This window comes from Typopeltis vanoorti, chromosome 19, assembly GCF_054136105.1.
Source record: "Typopeltis vanoorti isolate ZY-2024b chromosome 19, IOZ_Tvanoo_1.0, whole genome shotgun sequence".
Lineage (NCBI taxonomy): Eukaryota > Metazoa > Arthropoda > Arachnida > Uropygi > Thelyphonidae > Typopeltis > Typopeltis vanoorti.
The window spans coordinates 75,026,684-75,047,122 of NC_143567.1; the positions used below are offsets into that span (position 1 = coordinate 75,026,684).

Here is a 20,439-nt window from a genome sequence, read left to right on the forward strand (position 1 = left end):
GTCCCGTTCAGATGATGCTGAGACGGAAAGCCCCAGGAGCTAATTAATTACAGTAGGAGCAGCAGTGCTGGACCTAATGCATTGCCAGTGGGATGACCTGCATGAGGTGTTGACCAGACGGGAAATTGTGCTCCAGGTTCTGCCAGCCATTCGTCGATGAAATGTCTGTGTTCTTTAAAATTTCCAAGTGAAAACCCAATACCTGATACGAAAAAGAAGCCAGGGAATCTGTAAAGGAAATGTGAACAAGTGCACTATACTGATAAAGAAGTCATGTGAGTTTATTTTTTTTTATGCAATTTTGTCTATGTTATGAAAGACTGATAAATTTATAGAGTTACTATATGTAGTATAATGAGAATAGTTTGCATAAAGAGAAGTTTATATAAAGTGAAGGCTGGAATTTATAGTATAATTAACAAGGCATGATAATTCCTATATTGTAAATGGGCTGATAGTTTTTCTTTAAATTGCTTAATGATGCATGCTTATGTAAATGTCCTAAAGGAAGTTTTCCTCTAAAGTGTTAAACTTAGAGTGGAGTAAGAAGTAGCAATTCATTAGTGTGTAAATTGTATGATTGTTTCAGTATAAATAAACATGTTTGTTTTATTTACAAAGTGTGCTGCCTGATCTTTTACGCAATGCACTGTTTCCAACTAAACGCAATCTGTGAGCTGGGAGTTTACAACTAGATATGAATTGAAGTTAAGTGTTAGCCGCGACTATAAAATATTATTAAGAAGGGCCTTAAGATAGAAAGCGAACTTTACTGGAAGTATTGATATTTCTTATACCACAAAGAAGCCGCTGGTGGCACAGTCATTATATCAAAAATAAATTTCTAGTGATCTCTGGTATAGGTAAAAGAATACTGAAGGTAAAGCGAGGATATAAAAGTTAATAGAGTACATGAAAGGAGATAAAGTTAAAGGAGGGATTAAATAAGATTAATGAAGAACAGAGATATAGTCAAGTAAATTAAAGTAATAAAAAGTATACAATAAATACAGTAGATTTTGCAATGGTGCAACAGCCTTCAGATTACAATAGTACTACATGAAAAATTACGTCATTACTAACTTCCTATCTACAATTTTCCTCCAAATCAGTCTGTTACCTGTCAAGACTCAACATTATCAGATCTTATATTTCTATCTTCTAAGACACTTTTTACTGTATCAATCCACCATATCTTGGTCTTCCTCTGGGTTTTTTTCCTGTCAACCTAGCAGATAACACTTGTTTTGCTAATCTTTCCTCTCCCATTCTGTTTAAGTGACCATACCACCTGAGATTAGCTCTGCTGATGCATTCCTGGATGATGACAATGTCAAGTTCTTTCCTAATATCCTCGTTTTTAATATGATATTGCCACTGATGCCATCTCTTCATGTCCCTAATCTTTCTCAGGGCTCTCATATCTGTGGTCTCTAGTCTTTGGTCAAGTGTTTTACTTCTGATCCAGCTCTCAGATCTGGTTTAAATACTGTTTTGTATACAGCTAATTTAGTGTTCCAACTAATTTCTCTCTTATTCCATATAAATTTATTCAGTTGACTTCCTACCATACCAGCTTTGTTGATTCTATTGTCTATTTCCATATTTAATTTACCATCTTCACTAAAAATCATGCCTAAGTAACTGAAATGTTTTAGTTATTCTATAGGTTCTCCATTCATAATGCAGTTGATATTTTCAACGTTTCTGCCTATTTTCATTGTCTTTGTCATGCTGACCTTCATACCATATCTATTACTCAGTTATTCACTTTAGTCAGGGAATCTTGCAGATTTGTAGCTGATTTATTTAGAACTATAACATCATCCGCATAAAGTAAAGAGCTGAGATTTTAACATCTCCAATCTTGATATCAGGTTTAATATCACTTTCCTTCATAATGTGATTTATATAGATAATGAATAACAGAGGGATAAAGTGCATCCTTGTCTGATCAGATTTAACATTAAACTACCTTCCTGTACTTCCTTCAATTCTAACTGCTGATTTACAACTCAAATAAAGATTAAGTATTGCTTGATATAATGCCCCATTGATACCATATAACTGTAGCGTTTCGAATAGCTTCTCTCTTGGCACCTTGTCATATGCCTTTTCCAGATCTACAAAACTTACATACAGATCTTTGTTATATTCCTATGATTTCTCAACTATCTGTCGTAAAGTGAAAATCTGATCCTAACAGCTTCTATTTGGCCTGAATCCAGCTTGTTCTTCACCAAGCTTCTCTTCCACAATCCTTCTCAACCGTTCCTCAAGTATACTTGCATTATGCCAGCTTGGTTGAGTGGTTAGTGTATCTGTTCTCCAGTCAAAAGACTGCGGGTTTGAATCCTGCCATGGGCATAGCTGTTTGCAATTGTCTGTGGAAATAGTAGTGGTGGTGGTAGATGGCATTGGTGTAGTTGCAGTTAGTTGTAGGTGATGGATTGAGTGGTGGAGACAGATGTAGAGTAAGTGTCCTCCCTCGATGAGTCTGTGGACTCCCTGGAGGTGTCATGTAATAATAATAATAATATCTTACCAGGAACACTCAGTAGAGAAATACCTCTGTAATTATCACATTCAGTTTTATTTTCCTTTTTAATAAATGGATACTATGAGAGCTCTACTCCAATCATTTGGAATTCAACACCAATAATAATATATAAAAAAAAAGCTGTTACCATACTATTGAGCTTTGGCTTAAAGTAGTGTCTTTTTTTTTATTTATTTTATTTTTATGCCCACCATTGCAGAAACCTAATTTCTGTCACTTGTGCATATAATGAGCAAGACACTATAGTGAAATACTTTTTTTATTGATAATACTTGATATAGCACAAAATATATACAAGTTTTGAAAGTTTCAAACTTGATTTTCTCTTTATTAACTTAAGATTTTACTGGAAAAGCAGAATCGCTTTATCATCCTTAAAAGATTATCAAAAGGTTTTCAAACAAAATTCAGAAGATACACAAATTTACTAATAATGAAAGATTCTTAGTATTTTTTTTTTTTTAAAAAACCTCTCATTTAATTATCTGAATGAACAGGAAACTTCAAAAAACAAATAATATTTATACAAACGTATATTTACAAATGAACATTAATGAATGTTCTTTAAATACTTTATATTTTTGTAACTGTATACTACTCAAAATGTGAACTAATACACTACAAACACATAACGCTAATAATTTTTTTTAATATTAGTTGTATTATAGCAAAAGCATAGATGTTCTGGCTTGTATAGATTTTCCTTAAAAAAATTCACGGTAGATTGAATTTATATTTCCTTATTTCTCCATCTCTACAAGCTGTGAAAATACAAATCCCATCTGATACTATTCTATATACTGGATCAAAATCTGGGCCTGTTAGTTGGATTGTCTCCTCACTACCAGGATCACAGAAAATAGATGTCCCATCAGCTAAAATAAAATTTAATTTTAGTTATTATTAATTAACTTTATAATTTTTATTTTACAAAAATTATAAATTAAAAATAAAAATTTTAATTACCATATATGTCAGCATTTAAGGCAATATTTAAAGTTAAGAAAAACTTGCTGAAATATCATCTTATACTTTTGAGTATAAAATCTGAACCTTTGAATTTGGTGATGGAAATCATCTGGTTATTACAGTAATGTGTACTCTGTAGCAGTGGTATATTAGATACATTTATTGTGTTCAAACAGAGTTTTGCATTTATATTATGTTAATTAGAATATTAATATACTGATATTTTAGTATATTAATGGGTTCATTAGGATAAGCATGTTTATTTTTATTTTTTTTTTCCCATGTAAATCCTAATGAAACATTACTAGAGTGATGATCACATGAATTACAAATATACAATACCAAAGATTGATACAAAACAAACAATTTTACTGATCATCTCATACTGAAAGACATCTTTCATAAAGTATAGGCAGAAAAAAAAAAACCTGCTGTGTGCCTACATTATATTAAAATAAAAATAACGTGTAAGAAGCTGTCAGGTGTGAATGCAAAATTTGTGGTCATCTTATATGACAAGTATAGAACAAAATAAATATTTTGAAAAGCAATTTTGGAGTGGTTGCCATAAAATATGCAAGCATATTTTTTCCCTGATAGATAAGAAAGGAAATGTTAATCAGAAGTCGAAAGCTATTTTAATCCCCTAAAGTAAATTCATATAATAAAAATCATTCATTAAATAAAATTTTGGAGATAAGTATCTTTATGTGTCAATTAATTACTTCATTTTTTTGCTAATTTTACTAAAAACTAAGCTAAAGACAAACTATGGAAGATGCCTTTAAATAATCTGAAACATGTTGATTTTTATTAAATAATTCCAAGTTCATCTTTCAAATCAAAAAAAAAAAAAAGTTGTTGCTAAGGCTCTCTTGTTGATAAAGAATTAAATAGCCATTTTCCAATGAATTTTAGTGTTAAGTAAATTTAAAAAAGAAAGTGTATGATGCCAATAAATAGCATCAGGAGAGTTAAACTGATTAAATTAAGCTATTTAGGAGATAAATAATTTTATTAAATCTTTTCTTTCACAAGCAAAAAATTAAATTATTGTGACAACATGGTACAACTTTTCTTTAACATGATCACAACAGGATGATCATAATTCTCTCACTGCCACCCTAAACCATCTGACAAGAGAAGAAAAAATATGCCCTGTGGTAAATCTGTGTAGAGGGGAAACTAATGTGCTTGTTTTAGGATATATTAGAAAACAATAATTAAGGAGAATGCTATATTCGGTAGGTATATCTGAATTATTAAAAAGTGTAAATATGTTAACCATCATTAATGAGCTATGTGAGAATACTTTCACATTAATGGCAAACAAATTATTGATGATTAACATTTCTGATATTATATGTATGTCCTTATAAGTTTCTGGGTGGATTGAATAACAAGTGATCCTATAAATAGCAATAGGGAGGGGATAATCTAATAAACTAATAATGTTAATCAGATGATTCATTTAGGCATAGCAGGAACATGTAGGTTGATGGAGCTGCAAATCATCTTGTAAAATTTGCGGTGCTTGTTATGTTGTTTGCCAGCCTGGCTGGCAGAGTGGTTAGCATATCTGCTCTCCAGCCAAAAGGCTGTGGGTTCGAATCCCGCTGTGGACAATACTAGAGTTGGTGGTCAGCGGTAGATGGTGCTGGTGTAGTTGCAGTCAGTTGGTGGATTGAGTAGTGGAGACAGAGCTGTAGAGCATGTGCCCTCCCTCGATGAGCCTTTGGACTCCCTGGAATGTGTCATTTAATAATATAAACTCTAGATATGCATATGTGCATTTATGATGGCATAGTTAAAAAAAAAACTTATGAGAAGAGTGAGAGACTTCTTTGAAAAATATAAATAACTACCCAATAAATAAACATCAGTTGTTGAAAGTTTATTTTTCACTTGTTAGACTATAATACATTTAGTTTAATCCTTTATATATATTTAATCCTTTAATAATAAATTTAGTTTAATCCTTTATCCAAGTGTGATAAAGGATTATCACACTTGGATTATTAAACATCAGCTGTATACATTTGGTTGCTCAGTAAATAACTATATGGAGGGGATAATCTAATAATGTTAATCAGATGATTCATTTAGGCATAGCAGGAATACATGGGGATTAATGGAACACCAAATCATCTTGTAAAATTTGTGGTGCTTGATATTGTGTATTTATGTTTTTTTATATTTCACTTGGTTTTCTAAGAAATTTTTTCACTGATGATCAGCATGCATGTTTTACATAGTAATAGATTATATAAATAATTTCCAATTATCATTGGAATTATACACCCTTTCGTGAATCCTACATTCATTATATATCCCCACCCCAGAAGCTCTTCTGTTTTATCAATAAGACTTATCTTGCATCTGCTAGTATTTTGTTGTAGATCAACCACTTATAACGCACATAGGAGAATTTATTTTTATTCTGGAATAGATGAATTTTTCTATACTGCAGAAGTAAGAAAAACAAGGAGTTTCGTATCACTAAATACAGTACAGAGACATTTACAGTCCATGTGCTATATTTAGCAACAATTAGTATAATTAGAGACAGCTGAAATTATAGTTCATAAAGAAAAACTCCCCCCCCCATCCCAAGGTAAGTATGCAACATGTATGTAAGCAAAACAGACTTACTGTAGCACTAAACATAGCATCTAACTAAACACGTTTCTCCTAACATCTTCTCTTTTAAATTTATAGAAAATAGGTGTAAGTACAGAAAGCACAATTTATGTAAAGCAAACCAAGATGCACATAATATACCATATATGGCAGAGTATAGGACAACCGGTGTATGAGACGAGGCCTAAATTTTAGGCTATTTTTAGGTTTTAAGCTTATGTCGGTTGTATAAGATGACCCCCCCCCCCCTAATTTCTTCTTTCTTGTATTAATGCAACGTTAGGTATTGTTGTTATATCCATCATTTTTATATCTATGCATATCCGTTATTTTTTTGCATAGCATAGATTTAGTATTTATGCAAATTACCCTAATTAAAACTGATTAGCCCCAATTTTAATTAATTATTAATTTTGCATTTTTTTTTTTTAAATTTTAGGATTATTAACATTATTATCATTTAAAATCACAGGTCACTACTTCCTGAATATAGAAGATATATATATATTTAATTTTATTTATATTTTAAACTTCTAATTTCTTTATTACCAGGATTTAAATTCATAGCTTAATGGATAAGAGTGGAGATACTATTCACTTTATCAACCAAGCTGGCAAAGTGATTATAAAGGTCATCATTTCTTCCCCCCTCCCTCTCCATATATATAATAAAATAGTTTGGATTGATACACCATAAGTTATCATGTAGATGTGGTGTATCAATATGTAACACATACATTCCTAACATGTATCACCAAGGGATGTACATAATGCTATGAGAGTACTCCGTCATTAAGTTTACATAATTACTAATCTTCTGTCCACAATTTTCCTCAACAACTTTCATCATTCCAATACTTACATGTTGTATTTTTGTTGTTTAGGAGAGTTTTAGCTAATTTCTCTCTTATTTCATGTAAATTTATTCAGCTGGCTTCCCAACATACCAGATTTACTTATTCTCTTGCCTTCTATATTTCATTTGTCATGTTCACCAAAAATTGTGCACAAATAGATGAAATATTTTATTTGTTCTATAGATTCTTTATGGAGAATGCAGTTGAAGTTTTGAATATTCTTGCCTATTTTCATTGTTTTGGTCCTTTTAATGCCAAATTAAAGATACCAAGAAATTATATACTTGGTTTAATCCTTTATCCAAGTGTAAGCAAACAAGTTAGCGCATGAACTATTTTCAGGACTGGGGCAACTCGTATAAAAAAGCTAATGACTTCACATCACTTCCCTTACTATCTCATAATGCAATGCATTATGGGAAGGATCACTCTCCAGACCAGTTTTGACTTTTATTGATGTCTCATCAGTGGGAGCCAGACCCAGAGGTGATACTAAGGTTGAATTAATGCAGAAGTCATATTTTCATATATGAATAGCCAAAAGGTGTCACACCTTATTATTAAAATACTCTGGATTAGAGAAAGTTGTTGGAAGTTTTTCACTTGGTTATACTATAAATTAAAGATACCCAGAAATTATATTTTTGGTTTAATCCTTTATCCAAGTGTAAGCAAAGAAGTTGGCACCTGAACTATTTTCAGGACTGAGCTTCTTTATACGAGTTGCCCCAGTCCTGAAAATAGTTCAGGTGCAAACTTGTTTGCTTACACTTGGATAAAGGATTAAACCAAAAATATAATTTCTAAGTATCTTTAATTTATAGTATAACCATGTGAAAAAATTCCAACAACTTTCTCTAATCCAGGGTATTTTAATAATAAGGTGTGACACCTTTTGGCTACTTGTATATGAAAATATGAAATATGACTTCTGCATTACTTCAACCTTAGTATCACCTTTGGGTCTGGCTCCCACTGATGAGACCACAATAAATGTCGAAACTGGTCTGGATAGTGACCCTTCCCATAATGCATAGCATTATATACCTGTAAGGATATGTGCTTTGCATCATCATCATCAACAATTTCCTGATATGTACCCCCAAGGGGTGTTCAGGTCACTTATGACAGAAATACATGATTAAATTTACCTTATTATTAATCCCCATAGTGCGGATGGAAGAAGGGTGTGTGTGCGAAGTGTGACCTGAACGAGGAACTGATGAATGCAAATATGAAATTGATGACAGAAAGTATTAGTACCGATTGTGTCGCGAGCACACGTCTGAAAGAGAAGGATGGTGAGAAAGAGAGGGCCGAAAAAATGTTAAAAAATCAGGAAAAAAGAAAAAGTGCAATTTGAAAATCGTAACAGATGTTAAAAGAGATGAAAGTGAGGCACTAAAAAACGAAATAGAGAGAACATAGAAATGGCGTGATGCAGAAATCGCAAGTGAAAAAAATCGAAACAATAAATGATAGCGAAAAAAGAATGAATGATGGCAAAAGTTGGATGCATGTTAGACCGAAAGTACTGAAACAAAGAAAGATGAATGACAGTAAAGGCGAGAATAATGATAGCGAAAGTTGGACGTATGTTAGTCCGAAAGTATGGAAACAAAGAAAGATAAATGAGAGGGAAAGTGAGAAGAGGGGGTCAAGAGTTAGAAAGATTTAATGATAGAGAGAATGTGTCGCGAGATTCGGAAGGTGAATTGGATTGGATGAGGCAAGAAATGAACTGAATGGGGAATGAAATTAAGAGAATTAAGGTCAAAACTATTAAAATAAATCATGATGGCATGAAAGAGTTAACGAAAGATGAGCAAGTGGCGTTGTATGGCGACTCCATTATTAAAGGTGTGCTAGAGGATAAAATGCACAAGGTATGTTTTTCCAGGCGGTAAAATGAGTAGAGTGATTGAGGCATTGGATATGAGGCGGGAGTGAGCAAAAGAGTTAATTGTATTAATTGTTACAAATGATTTGAGGGAGAACAAAGGGCATGTCAAAATGAATGTCAGGAGACTGCTTGGAAAGATAAAAGAGACATAGTGTGACAGGAAGGGTAGTCAGTGTGTTGCCTAGGTATGATTGTGGTGAAAAGAGGCGGAGAGCAAGGATTATGAATGATATTCTGGCTGAAATGTGTGAGGAGATGGAAGTACAGTTTGTTAATGTGGGGAATGAGTTTGAGGGACGAAGTGAGCTGTATGGGAGTGATGGACTGCATTTGAGTGGTTATGGTGTGAGTCGCTTGGAGAGACTGCTGCTGGAAGGTAGAGAAGTGAATAGAGAGAATGAATCAGATCGAGAGGGGGAGTGATTTGGAAGAGCAGGAGAGTAAGACAGGAGAGATTGAAGAAGTGGAAATGAATGGGGAAGTGAGTGGTATGAGTATAGAAAATGAGAGAATGGGTGTGCAAGAGGAGCAGGGAAATGGGGAGGCTCAGGGTGAACAGGGGTACACAGCGTGAGAAAGGTAGATGCTCAAAGAGGAGGTGAGAGCATGTGTAGGCAGGAAAGAAATGGGATGACCAGGGATCAAGAGGAAACAGATGGAATTGCAAAGGGTTCTGAAATGAAGAAGCAGAAAGGGAAATGGCCCCAGTCCAGCATGGAGAGATCACATCGAGTGAGTGGTATCAGTGGAACTAGCTGTAGATCCAGAAATGAGCTGTTGTATTTGTATACCAATGCTAGAAGTATAAGAAACAAGGCGGATGAAATGGTTGCACTAATTGCGTCTGTGCACCCAAAGATTGTCGGAATAAGTGAGACATGGTTAGATGAGGACGACATCTTGACAGGAATAGAGATGGAAAGGTATGATGTATGTGTTTCGTGAGGAGAGAAGGGATAAAAAGGGAGGGGGAGTGCTATTGATGATAGAGAAAGAGTTATGTCCATACAAGGTAGAGATGCAAGAGGGAAATAGGGCCAGTGATTTTGAGGCAGTATGGTGTGAGATAGAGGTGAATAGAATCAAATACTTGGTGGGATGTTGTTATAGACCTGGTAATGTGGATGGTGGTGATAGTGAAATGTATAGTCAAATTAGCCAAGCAAATAAGAAAAGGGTGATCGTTATAGGCAATTTTAATTATGGCAATATAGACTGGAATGAGGAGATAGCTACTGGAAGTAAAGAAAATGATTTTCTTGAGTTTTTAAGGGATAACTACCTCAGACAGTATGTAACAGAGGGCACATGAGGATTAAGGGTCTTGGATTTGGTCATCTCATCGGAGGATGTAATTATAAATGAGGTGTCAAATCATCCACTAATTGGTGAGAGTGACCATGAGGTGATTACCTGGGTGGTTGCCAGCAGTGCAAAGACCCCTGTGAAAAAAGGGTATATGTGGAACTATAAGGGGGGTGATTATGAAGAGCTCAGGAAACAGCTTGCAGGTGTAGCATGGAATGAGGAGTTATCTGGAAAAGAGATCAATGCAGCTTGGGGGATTTTCAAAAACTATTTAGTAGATGCAATGTCTAAATGTATACCATGGGTGAGAAGGTTTAATAAGGTAGGTGTGAGATGGATGAATAAAGAGATTAAACATGCGATACAGAGAAAACAGGGCATTGTGGAGGCAATATAAGAGAAGTGGAAGTAACCAATTTCAGGAGGTCTACAAAGACCAGACTTGGTTGGTGAGAGTAGCTAAAGAGAGTTATGAACAGCAGTTAGCTAATGAAGCCAAAAAGAATCCTAGGGAGTTCTTTCGATATGTAGCCAGCAAAAGAAAGAATGATTATGGAAGGATGACATTGACTGGAGGAAATGGTATAAAGACAGCTGATGCAGAATGTGTGGTGGAGATACTTAATGAGCAGTTCATAAAGATCTTTAAATCTTGTGAATGTGACTTCATGGAGAGATTGAGAGCAGTTGATGATGGGGAGGAGAGACTGACTAAGTGAGCAAGAGGTGTTTGGGGAGTTGAGTAAACTAGATATAAATAAGGCTGTGGGAATTTGATAATATATCACCGCGTATTCTGCAGGAATGTGCCAGAGAGTTGACACCTGCCTTGACATATTTTTTTAATACAAGTCTTGCACTTGGTCAAGTTCCTAAAGAGTGGAAGGAGGGCAAGATTGTGCCACTTCATAAAGGAGGTGATCGAACTCAAGCATCAAACTATAGGCCTATCTCTGTGTCAGGTGTTGTGGTTAAGTTGTCGGAGAAGCTTGTGAGAACTAGGATCCAGAGTTGGGTTGACAACAATGGTATAATCTTTGATGGACAGCATGGATTTGCTAAAGGGAGGTCATGTTGGTTAATAATCTACTTACTTATTACAATAAAGTGACTGCTTCCTTGGACAGAGGAGAAGGATACATAGTAATATACTTGGATTTCCCAAAAGCTTTTGATAGAGTACCTCATGATAAGTTGACAGTCAAACTAGAGGAGATGGGGTTGGATATTAGATTAGTGCACTGGATTGGAGACTGGCTATCTGATAAGTATCAACAAGTTGTGTATGGGGGTGCGATATCCAGGAAAAGGAAAGTCACTAGCTGAGTGCCTCAGGGGTCTGTTTTAGGGCCATTACTATTTAACTCGTATATTAATGATATTGGCAAAGATTTGGATGGAGATATTCAGTTGTTTGCAGATGATGCAAAGTTGGGACGAACCATAAAGAGTAGTGAAGATGTTGTGGCCTTGCAAGAAGACTTGAATAAATTGAGTGATTGGGCAAGCAAATGGGGATGTGAGTTCAATGTTGCAAAATGTAAGGTTTTAAAATTTGGAAAACAAAGATGGGATGCAGAATTTATGCTTGGTGAGAATATATTGTTGGAGGTAGAGGAAATAAGAGATCTGGGGGTGATAGTGGATAAGGATCTAAAATTTAGGGGACACATTGCCAAAATTGTGAAGACAACACAAAGACTTCTGAGAATGATGCAGAGGAAACTGACATGTAGAAGTAGGGAGATTCTTGTTCCATTGTATAAGGCTTTGATTAGGCCACACATGGACTATTGTGCCCAGATTTGGTCACCGGGTTTTCAGAAGGATGAAGAGATGTTGGAAAGGGTCCAAAGGCGACTGACTAAGATAGTTTCTGACCTCTGGAATGTTGAGTATGAGGAAAGATTGAGAAGATGTAATTTGCAGAGTCTCAATCTTTCCTCATACTTATTATTTGAGGGGAGATATGATAGAGACCTACAAGTTGGTAAGGGGTTGTTATAAGATCAATGGTGGAGAAGTTCTACAGAGAATAGTGGGAAATCAGGGGAGAACCAGAGGTCATCCCTGGAAACTGTATAAAGAGGGTGTGAGAGGCAGGTTTTTTTCGTGCAGAGTTGTGAATGATTGGAATGCCTTGCCTGAGAGTGTGGTGTCTGCAAGGAGTTTGAGTGTGTTTAAGACACGGTATGATGAGATGTGTGTGATAAAAGGACCTCCCAGATGAGTCTTTGACTCCATGAGGTCTTGTTTAATAATAATAATAATTATTGGATACTAAGACAAGTAATTATTATTATTATTATTATTATTATTCGTGACACCTCCAAGGAGTGCGAAGACACATCACGGGAGGACACCTACTATACAACACTCCATCTCCACTACTACACCGAACCTCTACTACCAATCACCCACATCAACGCCATTCACCGCCCACAACTACCACAGCTAGTATTTTTGTCTGTAAATTGCATGTGTTCTAAAGGGCCAATTTGTCTGTATGCAGGATGAAAAACCTGAGTTTCCGGGAGAAAAAATCCTGCTACCTCCATATGAGATTAGCTAACTCACCTTCAATTGAAAAAGTCCATATAAAGATTCCTCCCGTCATGACAAGAATCAAACTCAGGCCTTTTCTAATGTGAAGTTATAAGCTTCTATATACAAGTTGCCCCAGTACTGAAAACAGTTCAGGCACAAACTTGTTTGCTCGCTCTTGGATAAAGGATTGAACCAAGTATATAATTTCTCGGTATCTTTAATTTATAGTATAACCAAGTGGAAAAACTTCCAACCTTTTAATGCCAAATACAGGGTGTTCGGGATAAATTTGACAGTTTCGTAAGGAAAAAGAAAATCTTCTTTGTATCTATTAAATTTAATGAATTGACAAAAAAACATTACAGGCAGAGTTAATTACAATACTATCAACAAGATTTACTCAAAATAACCACCATTAGCATCGATCACAGCTTCAATTCTGCTTCGGAACCTCGAACAAGCTGATGCTACAGTCTCCCTGGGAAGGGCCGCAAAAACTGTTTTAATTTTATCCATTAACTGGGCTTTTGTATTACTGGAAGTGCGATTGGTGTCTTTTTCAACTGCGCCCCATACAAAATAATCCATGGGGTTAAGGTCTGGGGAGTTTGGAGGCCAAACATTTGGACTGGTGAAGTCGTAGAAATTTTCAGACAACCATTTTTGACTTTTCCCAGAGGTGTGGCAAGGGGCCGAATCCTGCTGCCATACATACGGCCTACCATTGGCTACCCTTGTTATCCAGGGCTTGACTACAGTTAGCAACTCCACGAACAAAGCCCGAATTCCAATGCCAGGGTTCTTCAACACCTGTTCCTGCAGATTTGCGAGGAATTCTGCTGTACGAACGCAATCAGATCGTCTGCTAGGGATCTTTCTTCTTGCTACATCCTCGTAGTCACCATTGCAAGTCTCTAGTTCATGCCTGATTGTTTTTACTGTATTCAGGGAGCATTGGGCAGCAGTCGTAATATCCTTATTTTGATGGCGGGCACGAATCATCATGATACAAGTTATTCTCTTCCATGATTCAGGTGGGTTCCAGCTATCCATCCTTTCTGACATCTTGTATATGAATGAAGAAGGGTCCAAACTTTTAAATGAAGAGAAGTGTGTGTTAATACATGTAACTTACGGAAAAATATAATTAATTATAAATATGTCAAATTTATCCCGAACACCCTGTATGTTAAAGCTATTATTCAATTTAATTAAAGAATCCTGGTAACTTGCACTGGATTTGATTAGAATATAACATCATCCACATAAAGCAAAGAGCTAAGTTTGACATTGACATTATGCCACTCCCCCCCCCCCCAATAATCCATGTACATGAAGAATATGAATGGAAATAGAGTATACTTTCTTTTACACCTAATTTTACATCAAACAAGCTTATATATGGACTATTTACTGATCTGCATAAATCTCCATTCACCATATAATTGGAGCATTCGAAATCAAATACAGATCCTTGTATATGAGGGATGTCTTAAAGTGGAAATCTGATTCTAATGTAATCTAATTTGGTCTGAAACCAGCTTGTTTTACTCCAAGTTTCCCTTCCACAAGTTTTCATAACTTCCTCAAGTATTCTTGCATAAATCTTACCTGGAATATTTAACAAGGAAATTTATTCTGTAATTCTCACATTGAGTTTTATTTCCCTTTTTTTTTTTTTTTTTTTTTTTTTTTTTACAGATGGGAAGTGTAATCTGACTTCCTGAATTATGCAGTGCAGCACATGTAAAACTTTTATATCTCTTTATTCAAGCATTTCTGGTCAAATATCATCTAATCCCAGCTACTTTTAAACATTTCAGGTTTTTGATAGCTTTTTTGTACCTAAACTATTGACATGCATTACAAATTCTATTCCTCTTGAATATTTTCTACCACTTCACTGCTTTATTTCACCTTAATAGTCCTTTAAAGTAATTGCTACAGATATTCAGAACCTCTTAAGCTTCAGTTTTCATGTCAACTCTTTCTTCTTTGATTCTTTTTACTTCATTTCTAAGCTTTTGAATAGCCTCCAGAACATTTTATTGCCTTCCTGATATTTATCTTCTATATTTTTACCAAAGTCCTCCCATGACTTTGTTTAGCTATTTTACACATAGCATAGTTCTCTTACATATTTCTCCATATTCTATTCAATATGCTTTCTTCTTTTCCAGGACTGCCTCTTCAACTTCTTGCATCCATCACAGAGTTCTAATTTTTGTATCCTTGCAGACAACTTCACATGCTTCCTTAGCTGAATCAATCAATGTTTGATTCAGAGTTTGCTGCTGAAACTTCTAGAATTTGTTCTTGTTTTTGATTTTTTTTGTACAATATTTGTGCAGTTTCATCTACAGTTCACCTGAAAAAGATGTTCAAGTTTAATTCTTTTAAAAACTTTCTTACCGAATGGTGAAATCCAGATAATTGGGGGGGGGGGGACTACATAAATCCTTTAAGGAATGTGGAGAACCAAAAAGTTTCTGATGTAATGTCCAATCTTGATCATATGGTGTGTCCTGTTAGTAGATATATACTAGATGCTGAAGAAATGATGATGGCATGGCAACTTGGAACATCATCATCAATTTCCTGATATGTACCCTCAAGGGGTGTTCAAGTCACTTATGACAGAAATACATGATTAAATTTACCTTATTATTAATCCCCATCAACAATTTTCCTCCAAATCAGTCTATTACTTTGAGCACTCCAATATTGTCATATCTAACATTTCTGACTGAATCAATCCACCTAAACCTTGGTCTTCCTCTGGACCTCTTTCCTGCCATCTTAGCATTAAACACCTGTTTTGCTAGCCTTTCTTCACCCATTCTATTTCAGTGGCAATACCACCTCTGCTTACATATTCTTGAATGCTAATAATGTCAAGTTACTTTCTAATATCTTCATTTTTAATATGATTCTGCCACTGATGCCATCGGTTCACTCCCCGAATTTTTCTCAGAACCCTCATATCTGTGGTTTATTTCTAATCCAATTCTCAGATCCATAACTTAAAACTGGTTTAAACACTGTCTCTTATATACTGCTAGTTTGGTGTTTTGGCTAATTTCTCTCTTATTTCACATAAATTTAGTCACCTGGCTACCCACCATAACTGTTTAGCTTATTCAATTGTCTATTTTCAGATATAACCTGCCATCTTCACTAAAAACAGTGCCTAAATAACTAAAATATTTTACTTCTTGTATAGGCTCATCATTCAGAATATAGCTGAAGTTTTCTATACTCCTGCCTATTTTAGTTTTTGTCTTTTTATGGCTGATTTTCATGCCAAATTTATTATAAATGTTATTCAATTTAGTGAGTGAATCCTGGAAACTTGCATTAGATGTGTTTAGGAGTACACCATCATCTGCATAAAGTGAAGAGCTAAGTTTGACATCTCCAATTCTAATATCAGGCTTGATGCCACTTTCTTTCATAATGTGATCCATATAGATGATGAATAAGAGCAGAGATAATGTACATCCTTGTCTTATCCCTGATTTTACATCAAACCATCTTCCTCTATATCCTTCAATTTTAACTGCTGACTGAAAACTTAAATATAGACTATGCATTGCTCTGTATAATGTTCTATTCATCCAATATAACTGTAGTGTTTTAAAAAGATTTTCTCTGGGCACCTTGTCGTATGCCTTTTCCAGATCTACAAAACTTAAGTACAGCTCCTGATCATATTCCCATGATTTCTCAATTATTTGTCTTGAAGTTAAAATCTGATCTTGACAATCTCTATTTGCCCTGAACCTAACTTGTTCTTCTCCAAGTTTCTCTTCCACAATCTTTCTTAATCTCTTTTCAAGAATGCCTGCATAAATCTTACCTGGAATACTTAATAGAGAAATGTCTCTCCAATTCTCACTTCATTTTTATTTCCTTTTTTAACCTGTTTTTTTACTCCCTTGTCTTCTTTGTCTCAATAATGCCAATTATGTCCACATGGTACTTTTCCAATTCTTCTGCAAGTTTGATTTCCTTTCCATTAATACTCCTCATGTTGATGGTCCTATCTTCAGTTTTTGTGATGTGCTTCTTCTTCTTCTTCTAGATGTTGAGTTGGAGCTTGTTCCAGTAGCTGACTTTTCAGTGTTCGCTCTAGTTCCATGACGAAAACATCAGGGGACTTGTTTAATTGGGAGACACCACAGCCAACATGAAATCTCATCATGTACAATCATATGCATTTGTGGTTTAAGCCAATAGAGTGTACAATTTGGTTGGCTAAGTCCCAAATTTCCAGCCCATCCTCAGTTATTTAGTACCCAGTAGATACCTACTAACAGGGCGCACTACGTGAAGATTTGGACATTAAATCAGAAGCTCCAGTCGGTTCTTCGCATTCCTGAAAGGTGATGTGGAGATCTTCTTCTAGTTATTTGGCTTTGATCCTTAAGCAATCCAACTTGGAACTTAGCCAACCAAATTGTAATTTGTATTGGCTTAAACAAGAAATGTACATGATGGTACAACATGATGTAATGTTTCTAAACATTATTTAAGAGTGACTGGAGGAAACTGACCAACCTGGTTGGCCAAGCAATTAGCATATCCTTACCCACTCTTTAACGAACAAGCTGCGGGTTCAAATCCTAGCATGGACACAGATGTTTTGTAAAGGTCATTAAGTGGATGATGAATTTCATTGTCCAGTGGGAGACCATAATATTTAACGAATGCCTAAAGTGGCTTGAAAAGTTCCATGGTTGATCTTTTAGAGCATCATTTCTGAATTATGCAAATAATATAATAAATAAATAAAAAATTAATTAAAAATAATGAACCTAAGTCCATCCATGGTACTTATGTACTATAGGTTTACAACCATTCATGGGTGAGAGTCACCTAAAAGAAACTGGTTATAAATTGTATATAATCAAATCCTGTAAAATTTCAATTCTTTTGAATTGGAAAAATAACCCCAGTTCTTAAAAAAACATTTATTTTAGGATATACAAAACCAAAACCTTTACAAAGAAAATTTTGCATGGAATGTGGAATTGAGTAATTCACATTAAAGACTAATGAAATAACAAACTTTCTAAAATAAATATGTATACATGTTGGCAAAGAATTAGAACCTAGAAGAGATTTTAAGTAAAATGAACAAAATAAAGGTAAATCTGTGAGTGAAAAAAATTTGTCTTAAGATTTCAGTGGAAGATGAAGAAAACAGCATACTGAAACACAACTTACCTTTCCCAACAAAAAATCCTTGTTTATAAGGAAGCAATGACAAAGCTGCAGATGCTGTTTCTTCCCATATCATAACTGGTTCCCTATAAAAGAAATTCTAGTATAGTATATTATCAAAGTTTCTTTAAATACACAGAAACAGAAATATAAAACATATTAAGAAACAACTGCTAGGTATGTTTAAAATTTGGCATAGTGTCAAGAACATGAGCTAATAACACTGGACAGACTCCATCCCCCAACATAATGCTGCAGGATTCCAGTGTACTTTTTTTTTTTGCACTGATCACACACACACACACACACTATATATGTGTTCAGGAACATTGACTCGGTTGTTTTGATACATTTGTATAAAGAGAATTTAATGACTGAAACCAAGAATAATTGTAAGGTTTTAATGGTATAACACACTACGAATTTCAGCTTTTGACAGCCTTCTTCAGGTGTCTTTTAAAAATAGGAAACAGCATTAAAATCACTGAAGCTTAAAAAAAACTGAGAAACATAGCAAAAAAATTGCAGTAAATAATTAACATGAAAAAAACGTTGTAGTTACATTTAAGTTGTTCTTTCAATCGTGGCATTGTTTGGTGAGTGCGTGCTTGCAGTCTCTCGTGAACGCCAGCACTGAACAACAGCAGAATGGCTATCTGGGAGGTTGTAGCTCAAATTGTTATTTAAATGTTCATGATTAAGGATGATTTCTCTGGACTCCTCAATTTTATATATATAGTAAAACTAGGTGTTTTATTTTATGATGTTTTAAGGATACTTATAACATAAAGACTGAATAATATATGCACGTAAACACAAGAAAGATATTTAATTAACCAAATATTTTGGTCTGGAAATAGCAGACCATCTTCAGTGGCACTACAAGAACAGTTAAAAAAAAATACAAGGTGGAATACTAACAATAGATCATTTAGATCTAGCATCTAGCGCATAGCTAGAAAAGCATCTAGCTAGGTGCTAGATGCTTTTCTTTCACTACCTTTAATCAAGTCCTCTCTTATAAAAAATTTATCTCCTTTCAATTCATTCGTACCTGCCACAACTATGAATTCTTTCACCCTCTGTTTTTGCACTCTAATACTCTCACTTACATCCTTAAATTTCGCACCCAGTAAGTACGATTTAGTTAAACTCTCATCTATCACTCCTCTTAATAACGAGTCACCATACAACATTCTTTCCTTCATTTCAGAAACTCTCCCACTCTTACGCTTATTTTTCCTTTCAAACACTTGTTTGTTTACGTTAGCCGCATCACTCTGGAAAAAGTTTTGCAGGTGCTCTAATTGCCGCTGTGCATTTTGTATCGCTGCGTGCAACCTAGCGATCTCACTTCCTACAAATAATTCCTCATTTTTTTAATCATTTAAACCATTTTCTCTCTCTGTATAGTTGCTTTCACTCTTTCTTTGATCACCACTCTCATTGTCATCTTGTACATCGCAATTCCCTATCAAGCCACTATTTTAACTCACATTCTGGCTTTCTTCAACCATAACTATCTCACAACCTGACACATACTTCAACTCCTCACTTTGCTTACACTTTCTGCACATTCTCCCACCACTATCACTTTCAATCCAAACTCCAGCCTCATTCGGGAATGCATACATCCCACACACATCACATTGGACAAACTCTCTCACATTACAATTTTTGAACAATGGCGTCGTATTTTTGGACGCCATTATCTTACGTCGCATTGGCGCCATATGCAAATCTATGAAACGTATCGTGAAATACTAAATTAAATAACGGAATTCACACCAAAATCACACAGACACAACAAGCTACCAAAATTAGACAATATTACATTATGATTTAAACCTATATTCTAATTTTCATTCAAAATTATACTTAGCTTTCGGGAGCTCTCTGAAAACACTACCGACCGTGTAGCCATCTAGCAGGCTTATTTCCATGTGGACCATTTAATTATTCAACCAGAGTTGAATGAACTAATAAAGAAGCTTAAAATTATCAAATCTTAGGTTACTAATTTCAGGACTTGAGCATTGAAATTTTCAAGATGGATCAAATTTTAATTTTAATATTTTTAATTTTTCATTCTTTTTCTGATGCTGTCAGATAGTTTCAACTGATTTTTTCATATGACGAACAGTATCGGTATTCTTAATATCAATGGAATAACACTCTAGAGTATAACCCTGATGGAAGCTACTCAAGATTCATTGAGATCAAGTTTCAAAGTGGTACTGCCAAAGACTGAACCTCTTGTTGCTTTGTATCCATCACTTGGAGTTCTCTATATCTTTATAATTCTTTAATTATGACAAAAAATTGAATATTCTAAATATTCAATGCATGCATGTGGGAATCTAAAAGTTTAAGGACCTCTTCCAGATATGCAAAAGGATCACACTAAATACCGCTGCTTTGAGTGCAAA

The 20,439-nt window shown here is 34.8% G+C and overlaps 1 protein-coding gene across 2 annotated transcripts in view; it reads right to left on the reverse strand.

The window, feature by feature from the left end:
• Positions 1-2,803: 2,803 nt before the first annotated feature.
• LOC150096252 (proteasomal ATPase-associated factor 1-like) overlaps positions 2,804-20,439 on the reverse strand; it is a 147,726-nt gene continuing 130,090 nt past the window's right edge. For both annotated transcript variants that reach the window (XM_090408880.1, XM_090408879.1), the window contains exons 10-11: positions 18,014-18,096; positions 2,804-3,435 (exon numbers count right to left, since the gene is read on the reverse strand). In XM_090408880.1, the coding sequence (XP_090265006.1) occupies positions 3,275-3,435; positions 18,014-18,096 (244 nt within the window). In that variant the 3' untranslated portion in view covers positions 2,804-3,274. The remainder of the gene's footprint in view (positions 3,436-18,013; positions 18,097-20,439) is intronic.